The sequence below is a fragment of the Manacus candei genome, unplaced genomic scaffold (assembly GCF_025592945.1).
Source record: "Manacus candei isolate 608988 ecotype Guabito, Panama unplaced genomic scaffold, ASM2559294v1 h1tg000076l, whole genome shotgun sequence".
Lineage (NCBI taxonomy): Eukaryota > Metazoa > Chordata > Aves > Passeriformes > Pipridae > Manacus > Manacus candei.
This window is the reverse complement of record NW_026138124.1, coordinates 4,047,056-4,061,594: the sequence shown is the minus strand read 5'-3', so window position 1 is coordinate 4,061,594 and position 14,539 is coordinate 4,047,056. Positions and strand designations below refer to the sequence as shown.

The 14,539-nt window shown below is 46.0% G+C and overlaps 1 protein-coding gene across 3 annotated transcripts in view; it reads left to right on the top strand.

The window, feature by feature from the left end:
• The window catches only part of SPNS2 (SPNS lysolipid transporter 2, sphingosine-1-phosphate), a 133,445-nt gene that overhangs the window by 88,870 nt on the left and 30,036 nt on the right, over nucleotides 1-14,539 (top strand). For 2 of the 3 annotated variants that reach the window (XM_051809309.1, XM_051809310.1), the window contains 3 exons: nucleotides 1,026-1,215; nucleotides 6,775-6,840; nucleotides 13,951-14,049. In XM_051809309.1, the coding sequence (XP_051665269.1) occupies nucleotides 1,026-1,215; nucleotides 6,775-6,840; nucleotides 13,951-14,049 (355 nt within the window). The remainder of the gene's footprint in view (nucleotides 1-1,025; nucleotides 1,216-6,774; nucleotides 6,841-13,950; nucleotides 14,050-14,539) is intronic. The other variant, XM_051809311.1, reaches the window with a different exon arrangement.

The window sequence follows — 14,539 nt, the reverse complement described above, 5'->3', positions numbered from 1 at the left end:
AGCTATGAAAAGTAATCCTTGTGCCCCAGCATGATGGCACAAACCAGAAAATGCTATAAAAGCATTTCTCCAGGTAAATAAAAGATAGAAAAAACTGCCTTTTGTCAGCTTTTTTGCTTTTTAGCTTGTGAGGGAAAATAACAGTAGGAAAACCTTCTTGCTCTAGCTGAATAATCCCATCTCAAGTAAACTACTGAGTGGTTTGGAGTCCCATCAACCAGTGTCCAGCAGGCAGGCTCAGGCTGCTCTGCAAAAATGCAGTGAGCAAAAAACACAGCCCCAGTCTGCTATTTACAGAGAGTTTTCCCCTCCTTGATGACACCTCGATTTTGAGCTGCCCTGGAGCTACTCTAATGGAGTTGCCAAAGACTCTGTAATCCAAGTGCTGCACGTACAGTACAGAGAATCCTTGACAGCTCCTGGCTCTTTAAAATGAAATTAACACATTTCAAGTGTGTAACCCAACAGCAAAAGGCTTCTTTGAAGTGGTCTGAAAGGAGCTGTAAAGTCAAGGTGTGTTGAAAATCGTGGTATTTAAGAGTCTTATTTAGGTTTCCCTTCCCTTAAGCTTCCTGGTGCCTGTTCTGTCCATGATTTCCCATTACATGATCAATGTGCAGGTTATTAGTTAGTTCTGTGCATGCAAAATTAGCTGTACAGGGGACTCTGTGGGATGCTCAGTTCCACCCAAAGAAGCAGCGTGAGCCCTTTGCCCAGGGATCAGTGCCTGTGTACGAGGCTGAGTTTTCTGAATTACAGGGGAAGAGGGCTAAAACCACCAGCACTCAGCAGGGGAGCTCTTCTGATTTCTGATTTTTTTTTTTTTTTAAATCTACTTAAATACTTTTAAAATTTTAAATCTCATTTTTCAATCTGTGAAGCTGATGACTGAGTTCCCAGTCGGGAGCTCACCCCAGCGATTCGGCCGCGCCCGCTTTTGGGCAAAACTCCAAAAAAAAAAAAAACACCAAACCCCACACGCCTGCCTGTTGTTTTTATTTATTTATTTATTTTTTATTTCCTAGCTTGATCTTCGGGGCCATCACGTGCTTCACTGGCTTCCTGGGTGTCATCACGGGGGCGGGAGCGACCAAGTGGTGCCGGCTGAAGACGCAGCGGGCGGACCCGCTGGTGTGTGCCGTGGGCATGCTGGGCTCTGCCATCTTCATCTGCCTCATCTTCGTGGCTGCCAAGAGCAGCATCGTGGGAGCCTATGTAAGTGTGATCCTTCCTGTGTGCCAGTTCCCCCCAGACTCCCTTCACTGTCCCCCGCAGGAAGCCTGAGGTGTTGTCTTGCTTCTGCTTTTGGCATTTTGGCCCAGGCTGGGGGTGCCCAGTAGCTCAGCTGCTCATCCCTGCTGGCTGACTGTCATCAGCCATGGGAACCCACAGGTCTGTTCTCTCTGTACCTCCACCCACACCTTTTTTTATTGCTCTTACCCAATGTGTTGGTACAGGAAAATCGACCTCTTCCCTTGCAATGAGGGTATTGTAGCTGCAGTGGTACCAGGTTATAATTACAGTGTCGTTTGTGGGCATGCTTTGGGCTGCCTTTAAGTACCATTCATTTCCATAACTGGGTGGATTGCAGCAGACCAGTATTAATTACTGGGTGATTTCAGTTTGCTGTTATCTGTATCACCATAGCCCCAGTCACAGCCCAGGAACACACAGTCCTGGATGCTGCACAAATGCAGGTTAAAATATGGCCCCTCCCCGAGCATTTCTAATTGAATTATACAAAAGGGTAGCAAATAGATCCAGGCAAATAGAATCATAGAATGGTTTGGGTTGGAAGGGATCTTTAAAGGTCATTTAGTCCAACCTCCCTGCACTGTGCAGGGACACCTTCCACCAGACCAGGTTGCTGAGAGCCCTGTCCAACCTGGCCTTGAATGTTCCGAGGGATGAGGCAGCAACAGCTTCCCTGGGCAACCTGTGCCAGTGCTTTACCACCTCCTTTGTAAAAAGCTCCTTCCTTATATCTAATCTAGACTTATATCTAATCTTTTAGACTGAAGGGAAAAGGAAAAGCTCAGCTGTAATAATCCAGCCTTGGGCTAAAATCTTGCTTCCAGTAGGGAGTGGAAATCCAGTCTCTGAACAGGTCCTGGGTTCCCTTTTAATACCACAGAGAGAACATGTGGGGTTCTGGAAGAGTTCAGGGTTCTGGGGTTCAGGGACCCAGGAGAAGTTTTTGAAGGGAAAGCAGGAGGGTGTTTGGAGTGGTGGGATCTCTTCTGAAAGCCCTCCCTCAGCCTCCACACAGCAGTGCACATTCCACCCACAAGGAGAATTCACTTACAATTAACCAACCAACTGCTGTTCCTCCTTTCTCTGTGTTTCTGGCACGAGCCTGGCCATGGTTATTTGGTGAGTATTTCAGTAGCTGCCATTGTTGTGAGGAAGCACAAGAAGAAAGAGTCAAAGTTCAACATGACTAAGACAGGACCCAGAATGTCCACTCTGGCTGTTTAGAAAGTGCCAGAAGGAGATTCAGGTCTCTGGTTTGTGGCCTGGGCTAGAACTGACCTTTGGTTCAGCAGAAAAATGATCACCTCAGACAACCTGTGAGAGGCTGTTACTGGTTGGTGAAGCATTAACATTTCACTGTCAGCTGTCTCTGAGTGAAGATCCATCACATCCCTCACCTGCTCCCTCCACCTCTGTGTGATTTTCTCCTTTCTCAGACCCAATGACATGTTCATTTGTGGTGTTCAGTCTCTTCATGCAGAAACCCCTCCATTTCTAAGCTGGAAATGCTCTTTTCAAAAATTGTGCAGCAAAAGGTGGCCATTGATCTAATTTTTATCTTTTTTTTTTCTAATAGCCACGTGACTATTCTGCATTGTATAAGCATGTAAATATAGATGGTATTATTTAACCAGTCTTAAAAACAATTTATTTTATTATGAATGGGCAGTAAATCTAATAAAGAGTCAATGATTTGCCAAGGGAGTTATAGCTGCATATGGGGGGAGTTTGAGGAACATGAGCCAGTTTGTGATGCTGTTAGGCTGAAGCAGGTAACACTGCCTGTCTGTAACCCTAAATGTGCTCTCTCTGCTGCTGGAAACCTGATCCTAAAAAGGATGGACAGGTCTGTGTTGGAGCTACCAGTGTCTTGTAACACAAGGTATTACGTGGCAGTGCCATGTATCAGTTGAACTGACTTTTCAAGGCAAGTTTCAAACACCAGCCCTTGTTTTTCCGTGCCATTCAAAGCTGTTTCAGTCTTCCAGAGTGTTTAATTCCCTTGTGTTTCACTGGGAGACATGTCTTGCAAGGTTGCTTGGTGTAGAAGTTTCTCCTTGCTCTCTCTTTTAAGTCTCAGTGGTCTGAAAGGAAGGAGAGACTGTCCTGTGACTCTGGAGCTGGAACACTGAGCTATGGTGGACAGAATGGTGGACTGGGTTTCCCTTCCTTATCTCAAAATCCATGATAAAATCTCCTGCTGGAAACAATACAGGAAAACTTGTGGGATGATTTTCCCCTCTCTGATATCTTCCTTCACAGCTCCTGTCCTGACTCACATCCTCGAGTTCTGTGTGTCTGTGAAAGGCAAGAGCAGTGTTCTGACCTGTCCCCCAGCATGGGGCTGTTTGCCAACCTTCTGTAATGTGCCTGTCCTTAGACTGCTGTCATGGATCACACCATGTCAAAATTGACAGTTACTGGTTTTGGACCCCTCACTGGCTTTAAAATTCTTCCTTCCAAGCAGTTGGATGGCTCCCCATGAGATGGTGATCTCTGACACTGAGCTCTGGTAGCCCCCAGATCACCATCTTCCTCCCTGCTTTAGTTAACAGTTGAGAGTTTTTAATGTCAGCATCAGCTTAAATGAAGTGTTCAGCACTCCAGCAAGAACCTGCAGAGCTCTTGGATTTATAGGCTTTATATTTCTGGAAAAAAACCTGCACATCCATGAGCATGATCCCCCTGGCCCTTACATGCTCTCTGCTCTCTTCCTCCCCTGAACACATGTACTTTTTCTCCCTTGCTCACTCTTACAGGTGCTTTTGGTCTCTGGGGGCAGCTGCTATTCCAGTTCTGTAGCAGCCATTCCTACCTGGAGCAGGGAGACAAATTACTTTTTTCCATCCAGTCTTTTCATATTAATCCAGTCAATTATTGGCAGTGGTAGAAGTGGCTGGCAAGGTGGAACAAACCAGTTTTCTGTGTCACTTTGCTTCCCACACACTTGTATTTCTCTCTTTTACAATCTCACTTGGCTGTATAGTTCAATCAGTTCTTATTCAGTTTTCCTTGCAGTGTGTGTTGTAATCCAGCTCCTTAAACACCAATTTGCACATCTGTAGGTCCCACTCTTTCTGAAATATGTACTCTTTGGAACCTTGGTTTTCAAACCTGTCTCTGGAAACCCATTATCTGTGTGGCATCATCATCTCACACAGCTCAGGCAATTCAGCTGCTGATTTTACACTCCTTTAAATCTCCAAATGACTGGAGAGAGATGCTTTGCTTCTCCTTCCTCTTGACACTGTTCCAAGTTCCTCAATTTCAGCATCTATTTCAATTCCTCAAAGACATTTTATGATCTTGCAGAAACAGCAAATCCCAGGGTAAAACCTTGCCATGGAGCTTTTACAGCAGCTCAGTCTCAGCTCCAGGGACTTCCTGGTGATGTGGTGTTGGTGACCTGCCTGTTCCTGAGGCATCAGCATTGCCCAGCACTGAGCTGGAGCTGGAATTGCTCCACATCCAAGAGGATATGAGGGTGTCTTACCCACCATTTCAGAGAGAAATACAAATAATGAAGATGTTGACGGGTACCACGGAAGGAGTTTATAACCTGCTTAGGTCTTGTTGTGAGATCTGCTGGGGGGACCACTCTGAAACCTACTTTGTTTATAATTTTGGGGAATCAGAATTTGCTAACTCACTTAAACAGAATGGCTCAAGGGGGACATAACTTCTGCCAGCTCAGCACAGGTGAGCAGCTGGACACCAAAGGGAGATGGTGAGATGTGACACAGCTGGAGTCAGAAGAGGATGTTTTCACAGAGCAGAAATCTCAGTGTAAAGTGAGGCTTCAAAAAGTGTGTGAGGAGTCAAACCTATGAGCATTTCAGGAGCTATTGATCTGTTCTGGAGCTGCCCTATTTGCAGTAAGCATCCCTAGAGTTCTCTCTCCAGCAGTAACATCACATATCCTCATTTGCCCTTTGCAGTGCATGAACTCGTTTTTAGAAGTCCCCATTAGCAGCTGAAGGACAGACATTTTTTTTTTAATGTCAGTATCTTTTGTCCTGCTTTTTGATCTTCCTCTTGTTCCTCTTCTCCTTTTACCAGTAGCCACACATCAAGCACATGGTTCATGGAACGGGTGAAATAACACATTCAACAACTGAGAGCTGGTGCACTCTGAAGTCTGGAGCATGTCAGTGATTTATTTATAGGACTTGATAGGAATATAGGAATTAATAGGAATATAGGACTTATAGGAATATAGGACTTATAGGAATTCAAGTGAATTCCTGCACGAGGGGCAAGTCCTCCTTGCTGCCTGTAACAATTCATCCATGTGTGCACTTCACATAACCTCAAGGCAAGCAGTTGCCTGTTTGCACTGTGTATGAACAGGCAGGGCTTGTTGATGCTGCATTTGGAAGTGTGATCCCATCTCTGCCAAGCTCAGTTTGATCCAGCCAGCCACAGAACCCCAGCAGCAGCAAAGCTGGGGCAGGACACATTTCAGAGCAGGTCTGAGAGCCCACCTGGGGCTCTGAGAAGTCCTTGCTGTGGGACATGTGGCTCCAGCTCCTGTCAGCACCTTGGTTCAGTGGATCTGTGTCCTGAGCTTGGCAGTTGGCATTTCCAAGTTCAGGGCAGACCAGTGGACAGTGGGAAGGTGGGAATGGAGATTTCCTTGCCCACACCATCACAGAGGAAACAGATCCAGTCACAGAGAGAGGGGATAGGGAGGGAGAATGTGTGGGAAACAAAGGCAATTTTAGAAACAAATAGAGGAAGCTTCTGTAGGTCGGTGTGTAAGACTTGCTAAATAAAGCAAATTATTCCTGGCAGTGACATGATGGTCTGAGGGGTTTAGGGAACCTCAGCTGGTGTGTGGGAAAGACAGTGGCAGTGGCCACATCATGCCATCTTGCAGTTCCTTGGCTTTTAATGTCTCTTGCTGACCATCTCCAAAGAGCCAGGGGTTGTATTTCACCACAAGGCACTGGTGTTGCCAAACCCATACTTAATTCCTGTCTTGGCTGGACACATGCTGTGCCACTGGGGTGGGAAGGGATCCTCCACCTCATCTGATGTGCTACAGAGTTTAACACATAAGTGGGTTAACATTCCTGGTGATGAAAATGTCTGTGCTCTGGGGAGTTGGGGCCTTCTTGCCTTTTCTGACTGGCTTTTTGGAAAAGAATGGTACAGGTTGGACTTGATGGTCTTGCAGGCCTTTTCCAGCCTCAGCAATTCTGATTGTAGGTATGGAAGCTGTCTCTTCTTTCTGCTTTCTCATGTTCTACCGTAACCAAATATGTCAGCCTTTGTTTTAGCTGCTCTGTAGTTCATAAACTTAGTTAGTTTACACTAACAAAATTGCAGGCCAACCCTCTAGAGCTCTGATACAAATCTATGGTTTGCTAATATTCAGGATAAACCACAACAGTAACAAGGAGTGTGTTGTGTAGGTAAGAGACAAATAAGCAACAAAGGCAAGTTTGCGACAGGTTATTTTCCCTTTGAATGTCAAGTGAATAAATCTTCTCCTTTTTGTGTGTTTTGTTACAACAGATTTGCATTTTTATCGGAGAAACTCTTCTGTTTTCAAACTGGGCTATCACAGCAGACATTCTGATGGTGAGTGCACTTTGGAACAGCATCTTTTGGTGTTCAGAACAGTTTATGAGCTTGCGAGAACAACCTGAAATTTCACAATTTCTTCCAAATCCTGCTTCAGCCTATTCTGGTTTTTTTGTTACTAAGTGACATATAGAGAGAGATAGAAAAAAGATTCTTCTTGTCCTTTGTTCTGAGCACCAGGGAGAGGAGATGTCCAGAAAGGACAACATTACTGAATTCAAATAATTTCCCCAAATGTGAAGTGTTTGTGCAGAGCCCCACATGCACAGAATTCGGCCAGAATTTCCTAACAGTCAGCACATTCATGGGTTTTGTTACCAATAACTCAGCTTTGTTCTGCCATAGGAAATCCTTCCCTCCCTCCCTCCCTTGTCTGACCACAAAGGCAGCTCATCTACCTACCATTCAACACATCCACAATAGAAACCCAGCTCTGGGAGAGCAGAGAGGAAAAGAAAGTATAAAGAATTTTTGGATCGTGTCCACTTTATCCAAGAGGAAACTGTCAGGGACTTTTCACCTCATGTCTTTAATTTTTGATTCTTTCTCCACCACAGAGCTTTTTCAGTCTTTCTGATCAGCAAGTTGACCTCAGCAGCCCCGTTTTCACATGAAATAGTGTGGACATTTGTTCAAGAGCCTTGTGTGTTTTGTAGAGGCTTCATCAGAGCTGCACAGAGCCCATCAAACATAGCATGTTGAAACCCTGTTGTGAAGGAGGTGTTGCTTATTGTATGAAAAAAGAAAGGCACTAAGGCACAGAACCATTCCAGGACTTGCCCGAGGTCCTTTGCCAGCTTGTTGACAGAACTAAAAATGCAATCAGTCTGGCATCAACAGCAAACTGCCTTGACTTGTATTTGTTGCTTGTGCAAACATCAAGGAGGAAACAATCAGGCTGGGTACTCCTAGATGGAAAGATAATGGTGTTGATGTATTGATTCAGCAAAGAACTTCAGGCCTCTGCTTTAGCAGTGTTTGTGCTGGAGTTCAGGGTTGGTTTGTGTGTTGAAGCAGCTCAGCAGTTCCCATCACGGATCAACTTTCCATCTTTAACTCATTTGTGGGGGGAACGCTGTGGGGGGTGGGGGGTCAATTCCACTGCTCTCAGATGTGAGTAAACACGGAGAAATGAAGGTTTCAGGGTACTTTGGTAGCACTGGAGGGCTTTTAATTCCCGAGGTTGCTCCCTCCTGCCGTGTGCTGTGAGCGGCGCTTCCCGGTGCTCCCGTGGGGTTTGCAGCTCCTGCTGAGTTCAGGGCTGCTCTGGCCATTTCTGCAGCGCTGTCTCAGCACCTGGACAGATGTGCAGCCTCCAGGCCAGCTGTGCTGAGGAAGAAATTATAGTGCAGTGTGTGTAGTTGCTCATTCCTGCCTCCTGCCAGAGCTCCCTGTCGCATCCTGCCTCTGGCTGGGATGTTCCCGGGAGCGATCCCGCTTCTCTCCGCTCAGAATTCGTGCATGGGTTTAAATGGCAGCTCTCTGTACCCTCACTAGCATTGGTTGGCTCAGGTGAGGGCTCAGCCACCAGCACATCTGCAGCTCTCAGAGCAGCTGAGGTGGTGTCTCTGCTCAGAGGGAGGGTCCTGTCGGACGTGTTCAAGGTCCTCCAGAAAGTCTGTGCCAGAGAGAGACCTGAAATGTGGCCTCTGTTGTCTCAGGCTAACCCCAAAAGATATTTTTCAACCAACTGCTCTGTTATATCAAGGGCATTAGGGCTGGATCATCGTCCTGTTTTAATTACTCAGATCTTTTTGTGTTGATTTCAATGTGACTTCAGTATCCCATGGCTTTTTAACAGCTTTTATAGGGTCTGCCATCTGCCTTACCAGCATCCCATAGTCGGTTGCATTTTGTAGGGATGCATTTGCTGTTATTTACTGTGCTTTAGTGCAAAAGAACCCCATAAGAAATGATTGGGAGCAATAGTTCCATTTTCCAAAACAAAGGAAAGAAATTAAAACCCTGTTAAAAACTGGATTTTGGTAATTGCTGCCAACTCTTCAGCTCACTGTTCTCTGGTCTGTTTAGAAAACTGAACTGAGTGTCATATATAATGCTCAGCTTGGGGCACTAAAAGCACCAGTGGACCTGTGAAAGTGTTGAAGGAATGAATGTAAACATCATTTAGATGAGTGCAGGGCTGTAACCAGACAGGCTGAATGCAGTGGGATCACCCAAGGGGGGTTGAGAGGGTGTTTAGGCTGTCACTGGGTGAGAGCCAGGGCTGTAACCACCTTTGACAGACAGCTTTGTGGGAAGTCCTTGCCAGAGGAAGGTGTGGATATGCTTTAGCAAGATGCACTTTAAATGTTTGGCAAATTAATTTCTACTGATTACTATTTATTTGGTGTAATCAGAAGTGTGCTGTTCTTGCCTGGGGCTGGGAAGGAGTTTAAAAGCATTATTAGCGTGAGCTTAACAACACTTTCATCCTATACATAAATATTACCCTGTTTTCATGGATAAAAGCTCTCAATACTGGCTGAACACTGTTCCTGCTGATCTCATTATGCCAGGAGTGAGGCTTTTTGGAAACTGCATCCCAAATGATTCCTCACAGCTCTCCCAAGATTTACAGATCTCATGACTGCTTAAGAACCCTATCGGGCAGGTTGTTAAGCACCTCCAGAGGTTTTACAAGTTTAATTTCCATGGCAAAACAAGGATGTTTGCTTATTATCTTCCAATTTAATTGTTGGCTCTCCCTGGCTTCGTGCTTCCCTTGCATCTGCTGTGCCTGCCCGTGGAAGGGTCGTCGTGTGGCTCCTTGCCTTGTCTGCAGTCCAAGATGCCAAGTGCTGGCTCTGATAAACTGTCAGTGCTGCAGAATGTTCTGCACTGCCTGAGATTTTGAAAGGCTGATATTTGTTCCAAATGCAAATTTGTACAAAACAGGCCGTATTCTCCTGAGCACAACTCTCCATATCTCCTCCCAGGCACATGCTCAGACGGTGCTCGGGGAAAGGGGGGATGTTTTGTGTGGAGCATGCTAATTATGAAACAGGTTCCATCAGCCATCTCTGCAAATTGGCCTTAAAATCACCAGAACCCCAAAGTAGCATTAAAACTGCCTTGTAACAGCAGTAATGGATGAGCTTCAGTGCAGCAGGCGAGTGTGTCGCAGGCTGAGGCGTGGGGAGTGCTTGGGACTTGGTGGAATCTGGGCCTGGTAGTGGGGTTTTCCCTCCACAGCACATCTCAAAAATAAAGATGATGGACAGAGGCTTGGTGGCAATTCTGTGTAAGAGCAATTTAAAGGCCCTTATCTATTTCCATCACAGCCTCTTTAGGTCTTTGCTGAGAAAAGCCATCCCTCAGTTTATGCACAGTCCTGACACTCATGCAATGAAATTGCTCTGTGTATTTCTGTTTTCTTTTAAAGCATTAGTTCTTTTTACATGGTCATGACCTGCTGTGGAGGAGCTGCTCTGATGTTTTGCTGTAGAGTCAGAGTCTTCCTTTAGGCTGGAAACAGGCACAGACTGCTGCTCAGCTGTGCCATGGGCATGGAGGAATGTTGCCTTTGTCCTGATTACCTTCCCTATAAATAAACCCCAGTTATTTATTTAGTCCAAAATGCTGCCCTATTTTTAAAGCTGAAGATAAATTGCATTTCCAGAACCTCTTGCTGGTGCTTCTCTCAGTGCCTCCACTTAGCAGTGCCCAGAGTGCTGGGGGTTGGATTTGAAGGCAGGATGAGAAGTGCCTGGGAATGAGGGTACAGCCCATTCCAAACCAGCCCAGGGCTGCAGGAGAGGGTGCACTGCTCCGTGGTGTGTGGGAGCTGGAGACCAGGTCAGCCTCCTTTTACTTCATTTAAGAGTATTTTATTAGACAGTGGCTGCCTGGTTTTTGTCCCAGGCTGCTCTCTCTGGATCCCAGCCTGAACACAGGTACAACCTGGGCTATTCCCAGGCTCGGGCAGTGGCTGGAACAGGGTTAGTGTGTGTTTTCTTTGCCTTCAGTGCTGAAAGTATGAATTGCCCTGACCCAGAAAGTGCTTTAGAGAGTAGAGTTTCTATCAAAGCTTAGGCATAAACACCAGAACTCACCTCTCTGGCACGTGGCCTTTTTCTGGGAGAAGGGTGATCTCCCGCTGGCTTTCCCAGTTAACTTATTTCAGACCAGCTTCCTGCTTCCATCCCAGGAAGGAGATGTCAGCAGCAATCCATGGCCTTTCTGAACCTCTATTTAAAGAGCAGAGAGGTTTCCAAAGCTGCTTGCTCAGCCTCCCTGCCCATCCTCTGTGCTGCCTGTCTCTGAACCTGGGATCAGGGATGAGCCAGGCCGATCCCACAGGCTTCCGCCTTGGCTGCTGGAGCTCTCCCACCTCCAGTTTCTGTGGGATGTCCAAACCAGGCCAGGGATGGTTCGAATTTAGGTCTATTTTAGTATCAAAATGCCCATTTAGGGCTGTAATTTACTGCTGTCTGCCTAGAAGAGTAGACAGTGTTTGCTACCAACTGCTTCCTGTCCATCAGGAGAAAATGCTTTTTAAGCAGGGATAGGGGGGAGTATTTTTGGTGTTTTGGAGATGCTGGTTTAAACTTTGTTTTTTTAACTTCCAGTAGCTTTTTGGAGCAGGACAAAAAGTCTTGTATTCATTGGCTTGCCATATGTTGGGTTTTAGGTTTGAGTGTGCTGTTTATCTCTTGAATTCCAGGCTAAATTTAATAAGTTTTGGCACTTCACATTGTTTCAGCTATCAATAACTTCTTCAGCTAAGCACACTGAAAACTTGCTGGAAATTGTGCTGCTGCTTGCCTAATTATGTCTGCATAATACATTTACATGTGCAAAATTATGTCTAATGTAAGTGTGAGTGTGTATTTGTGTGTATAAATATATATATATGTGGATATATATGCACACAGACATATGGTACAGGTATCATTCAGATTTCTTCCTCTAACTGGCACCAATTCACTGCCACTCCCTGGAAATGGTGAATTTTTAATAAATGTGCCATTTCCTTTGCCCTTTTGCTAAGAAAATTGATATAATACAGGGCCAGGCAGGCTTTCTTCTCCAGGTTTGCTGATGTAAACTTTACAGAAAGAGGAATGCTTTAGGTTTAAAATCCCCTGTTTCACAGATGCACACACAGCTCTGGACTCTTCAGTTAGGCAGAATTTCACTGTATCTTCTCAGATGCCTTTTCCCAGACAGCCTTTCCAGAATATTTCTCCATTGTCCCTGTGTGAACTGGGGCCAGGTGGGAAGAACAACAATAACTCACTCTTAATTTTTCTTTTCTCCTGTCTAATCTCTCCACTTTGCACCGATTTTCCTGCCTCTTTGGGGAGTGGGAATGAATTGTGGGGCTCTCCTACTGTTCACAGCCTGACCTTCAGCAGGCTTTTGTGTCTCCAATAAAGTCTGGAGCTAATTTTCCTCTCGGGATTTCTGTCTCTGAGCCGTGTTCTGAGCTCCTGGATGCAAAAGGAGGACAGGGGCTGACATCCCCAGCTGGGTGGCTGCTGTGGATCTGAACATCTTCTGCTCTTTTATTGCACAACAGGAGTTTAACAGGGTGCCTGTTTAATACATGGCATCAAAGTGCATTAGCAGTGTGCATTTGCAGCTTTGTCAAAGCAGGGATGAAAGAACTGGCAGGTCACTCTGAAAGCACGTGGCAAAACCCTAAGGAAAAGCATTTAATCTAATTTTACCCATCATTCGTAACTGTCTGTGCTTGGAACGGGGTGATCATTCTAAACAGGCAGCAGTTCTCTTCTGGGGTGGGTTTTCTCTGTGCTCTTTCTTTTCTTGCTGGTTTTTATGGCTCCTTCTTTCCCCTGCAGACAGGGCAGCTCCCCTTCCCTAAGAGGGGCTGTCAAAGCACTGGAAGGTGCTTCCCATCCCCTGCCCTGAGTGAGCTCTCCTGCTCAGGGAATGGAGATCTCTCTCTGTAGCTCTGGCCAGTCCTAAATGTCACATTTAATTAATGAATGACTGCAGGAAAGGATTGCAAGGATGAGTTGAAGCCCTGGCAAGGCACAGCTTCTAAAGAAAGACTGAAGGCAGCCCATCAGAGAGAAAGTGGACAAATAAAAGGGATGATGGTCCACAAATAGCTGAACAAGAGCCATTCCTGGCAGGGCACATGGCTCTCCAGAGCCACAGGAAAAGGCACAGTGAGATTCAGTGCTTAGAGGCAGAAACAAAGTTCACTTGGATTTAGAGACCTATTGAATTCTTCATTACTTCCAGCCTTTAAATCAAGACAAGATCAATTTATAAACCGGGATTTGTGGACTCGATGCAGATGTCCTTAGCCAGCTTCTTTCACAATTTATGCAGGAGACAATTACTTTTTTTCTGCTTCTAGAAATGTGTTATAAAATTAAGGTCATTCCAAATTAAGGACAGGGGGTTGCTTTTTTTTTTTTTTTTTAAACTTTTGTCCCTTTCCCTGGTTAGGGCTCTGTTTTCTGTGAGCTCTGGTCCCTTCATGGGGAAGTAATTTGTGTTTTCCACTGCTCCTGTGTAGTCTGACTGATTCTGCATGACCTGCCTAAGGGTGTCATGTCCTATTAGAGGAGTGGGGACCAAACTACAGTATCTTGGATACGGAAAATTTTCCTAACGTGACTTTGTCGCTTTCCACAAGTGGAATCACAGATTTTTGAGGGAAATACAAAGTGGCTGGAGGTGGAGTGGGAAGGGAGGATGTGACCTTTCATACTGACGTGGATTGCTGATGGTTCAGGAAACAAAATGATCACTTTGTAACATAAATACAATATACAGTATGAGTACAATATGAATATACAATACAGTGTGAATAAAGCCAATATCCCAGGTTACAGCAAAATACAGGCTGAGGAGCAATAGCAGAGTGTGTCCTGGGCAAAGTGCTGCTGAGAGGACTGGACAGAGCTTCCTTCCCTCAGCACCTGCCATCAGGAGAACTCCAGAGCCAGGCAGGGAATCTGAGCTTCCCAGTTCCCATGGAGTGGCTGTGGCTCTGTCTGCCCCCAGCATCTGGGGCAGCTGGTTCCCTCTGTCCTGCCCTGGGTATAAACTGAGCAGTGCAGCACAGCTGGGCAGGTTCTTACTTCACTTCCCTTATCTCTTTTTGTTTCTTCCCCTCCTTTGCAGTACGTGGTGATCCCAACTCGCCGGGCGACCGCAGTGGCCTTGCAGAGCTTCACTTCACACCTCCTGGGAGATGCTGGCAGTCCTTATCTCATCGGATTTGTAAGTGCTCACAGCAGGCTCTGGCAGGGCTGCCTGCCCAGGTTTGCTTCTGTTTACTAACTGCTCCTCTCCAGTGCCAGGTTAGACCCTGCTGGGAAGGGCTGTGCCTGTGAGCAGAGGGGGAAGTGGTGCAGAGCAGTGCAGCTGTTTCACGTGCTGCAGCTCCCACCTGGGAGGGCCCCTTGGGGAGGGGAAACAGGCTTCTACATCTTTTTAGCCTCAGGCATTTATAAAGCTTATAGACAGCTCTGTAAAGAGAGAGTGTTGCTTCTGTGGCGTGGACAAGAGGTTGAGTGAGAGTCGTGTGTGTGTGTGTAACTGTTAATCTGATCCCTTAAATCAAATAGCTACTTATGGGCAGCAGCATGCAGCTGTCCTGCCCTGCTGATATTTTGTACCTGGTTTGTATGATGATAAATCACAGAATTACAGAATATCCTGAGGTGGAAGGGACCACAGGGGTCATTAACATCCACAGGACACCCCCAGC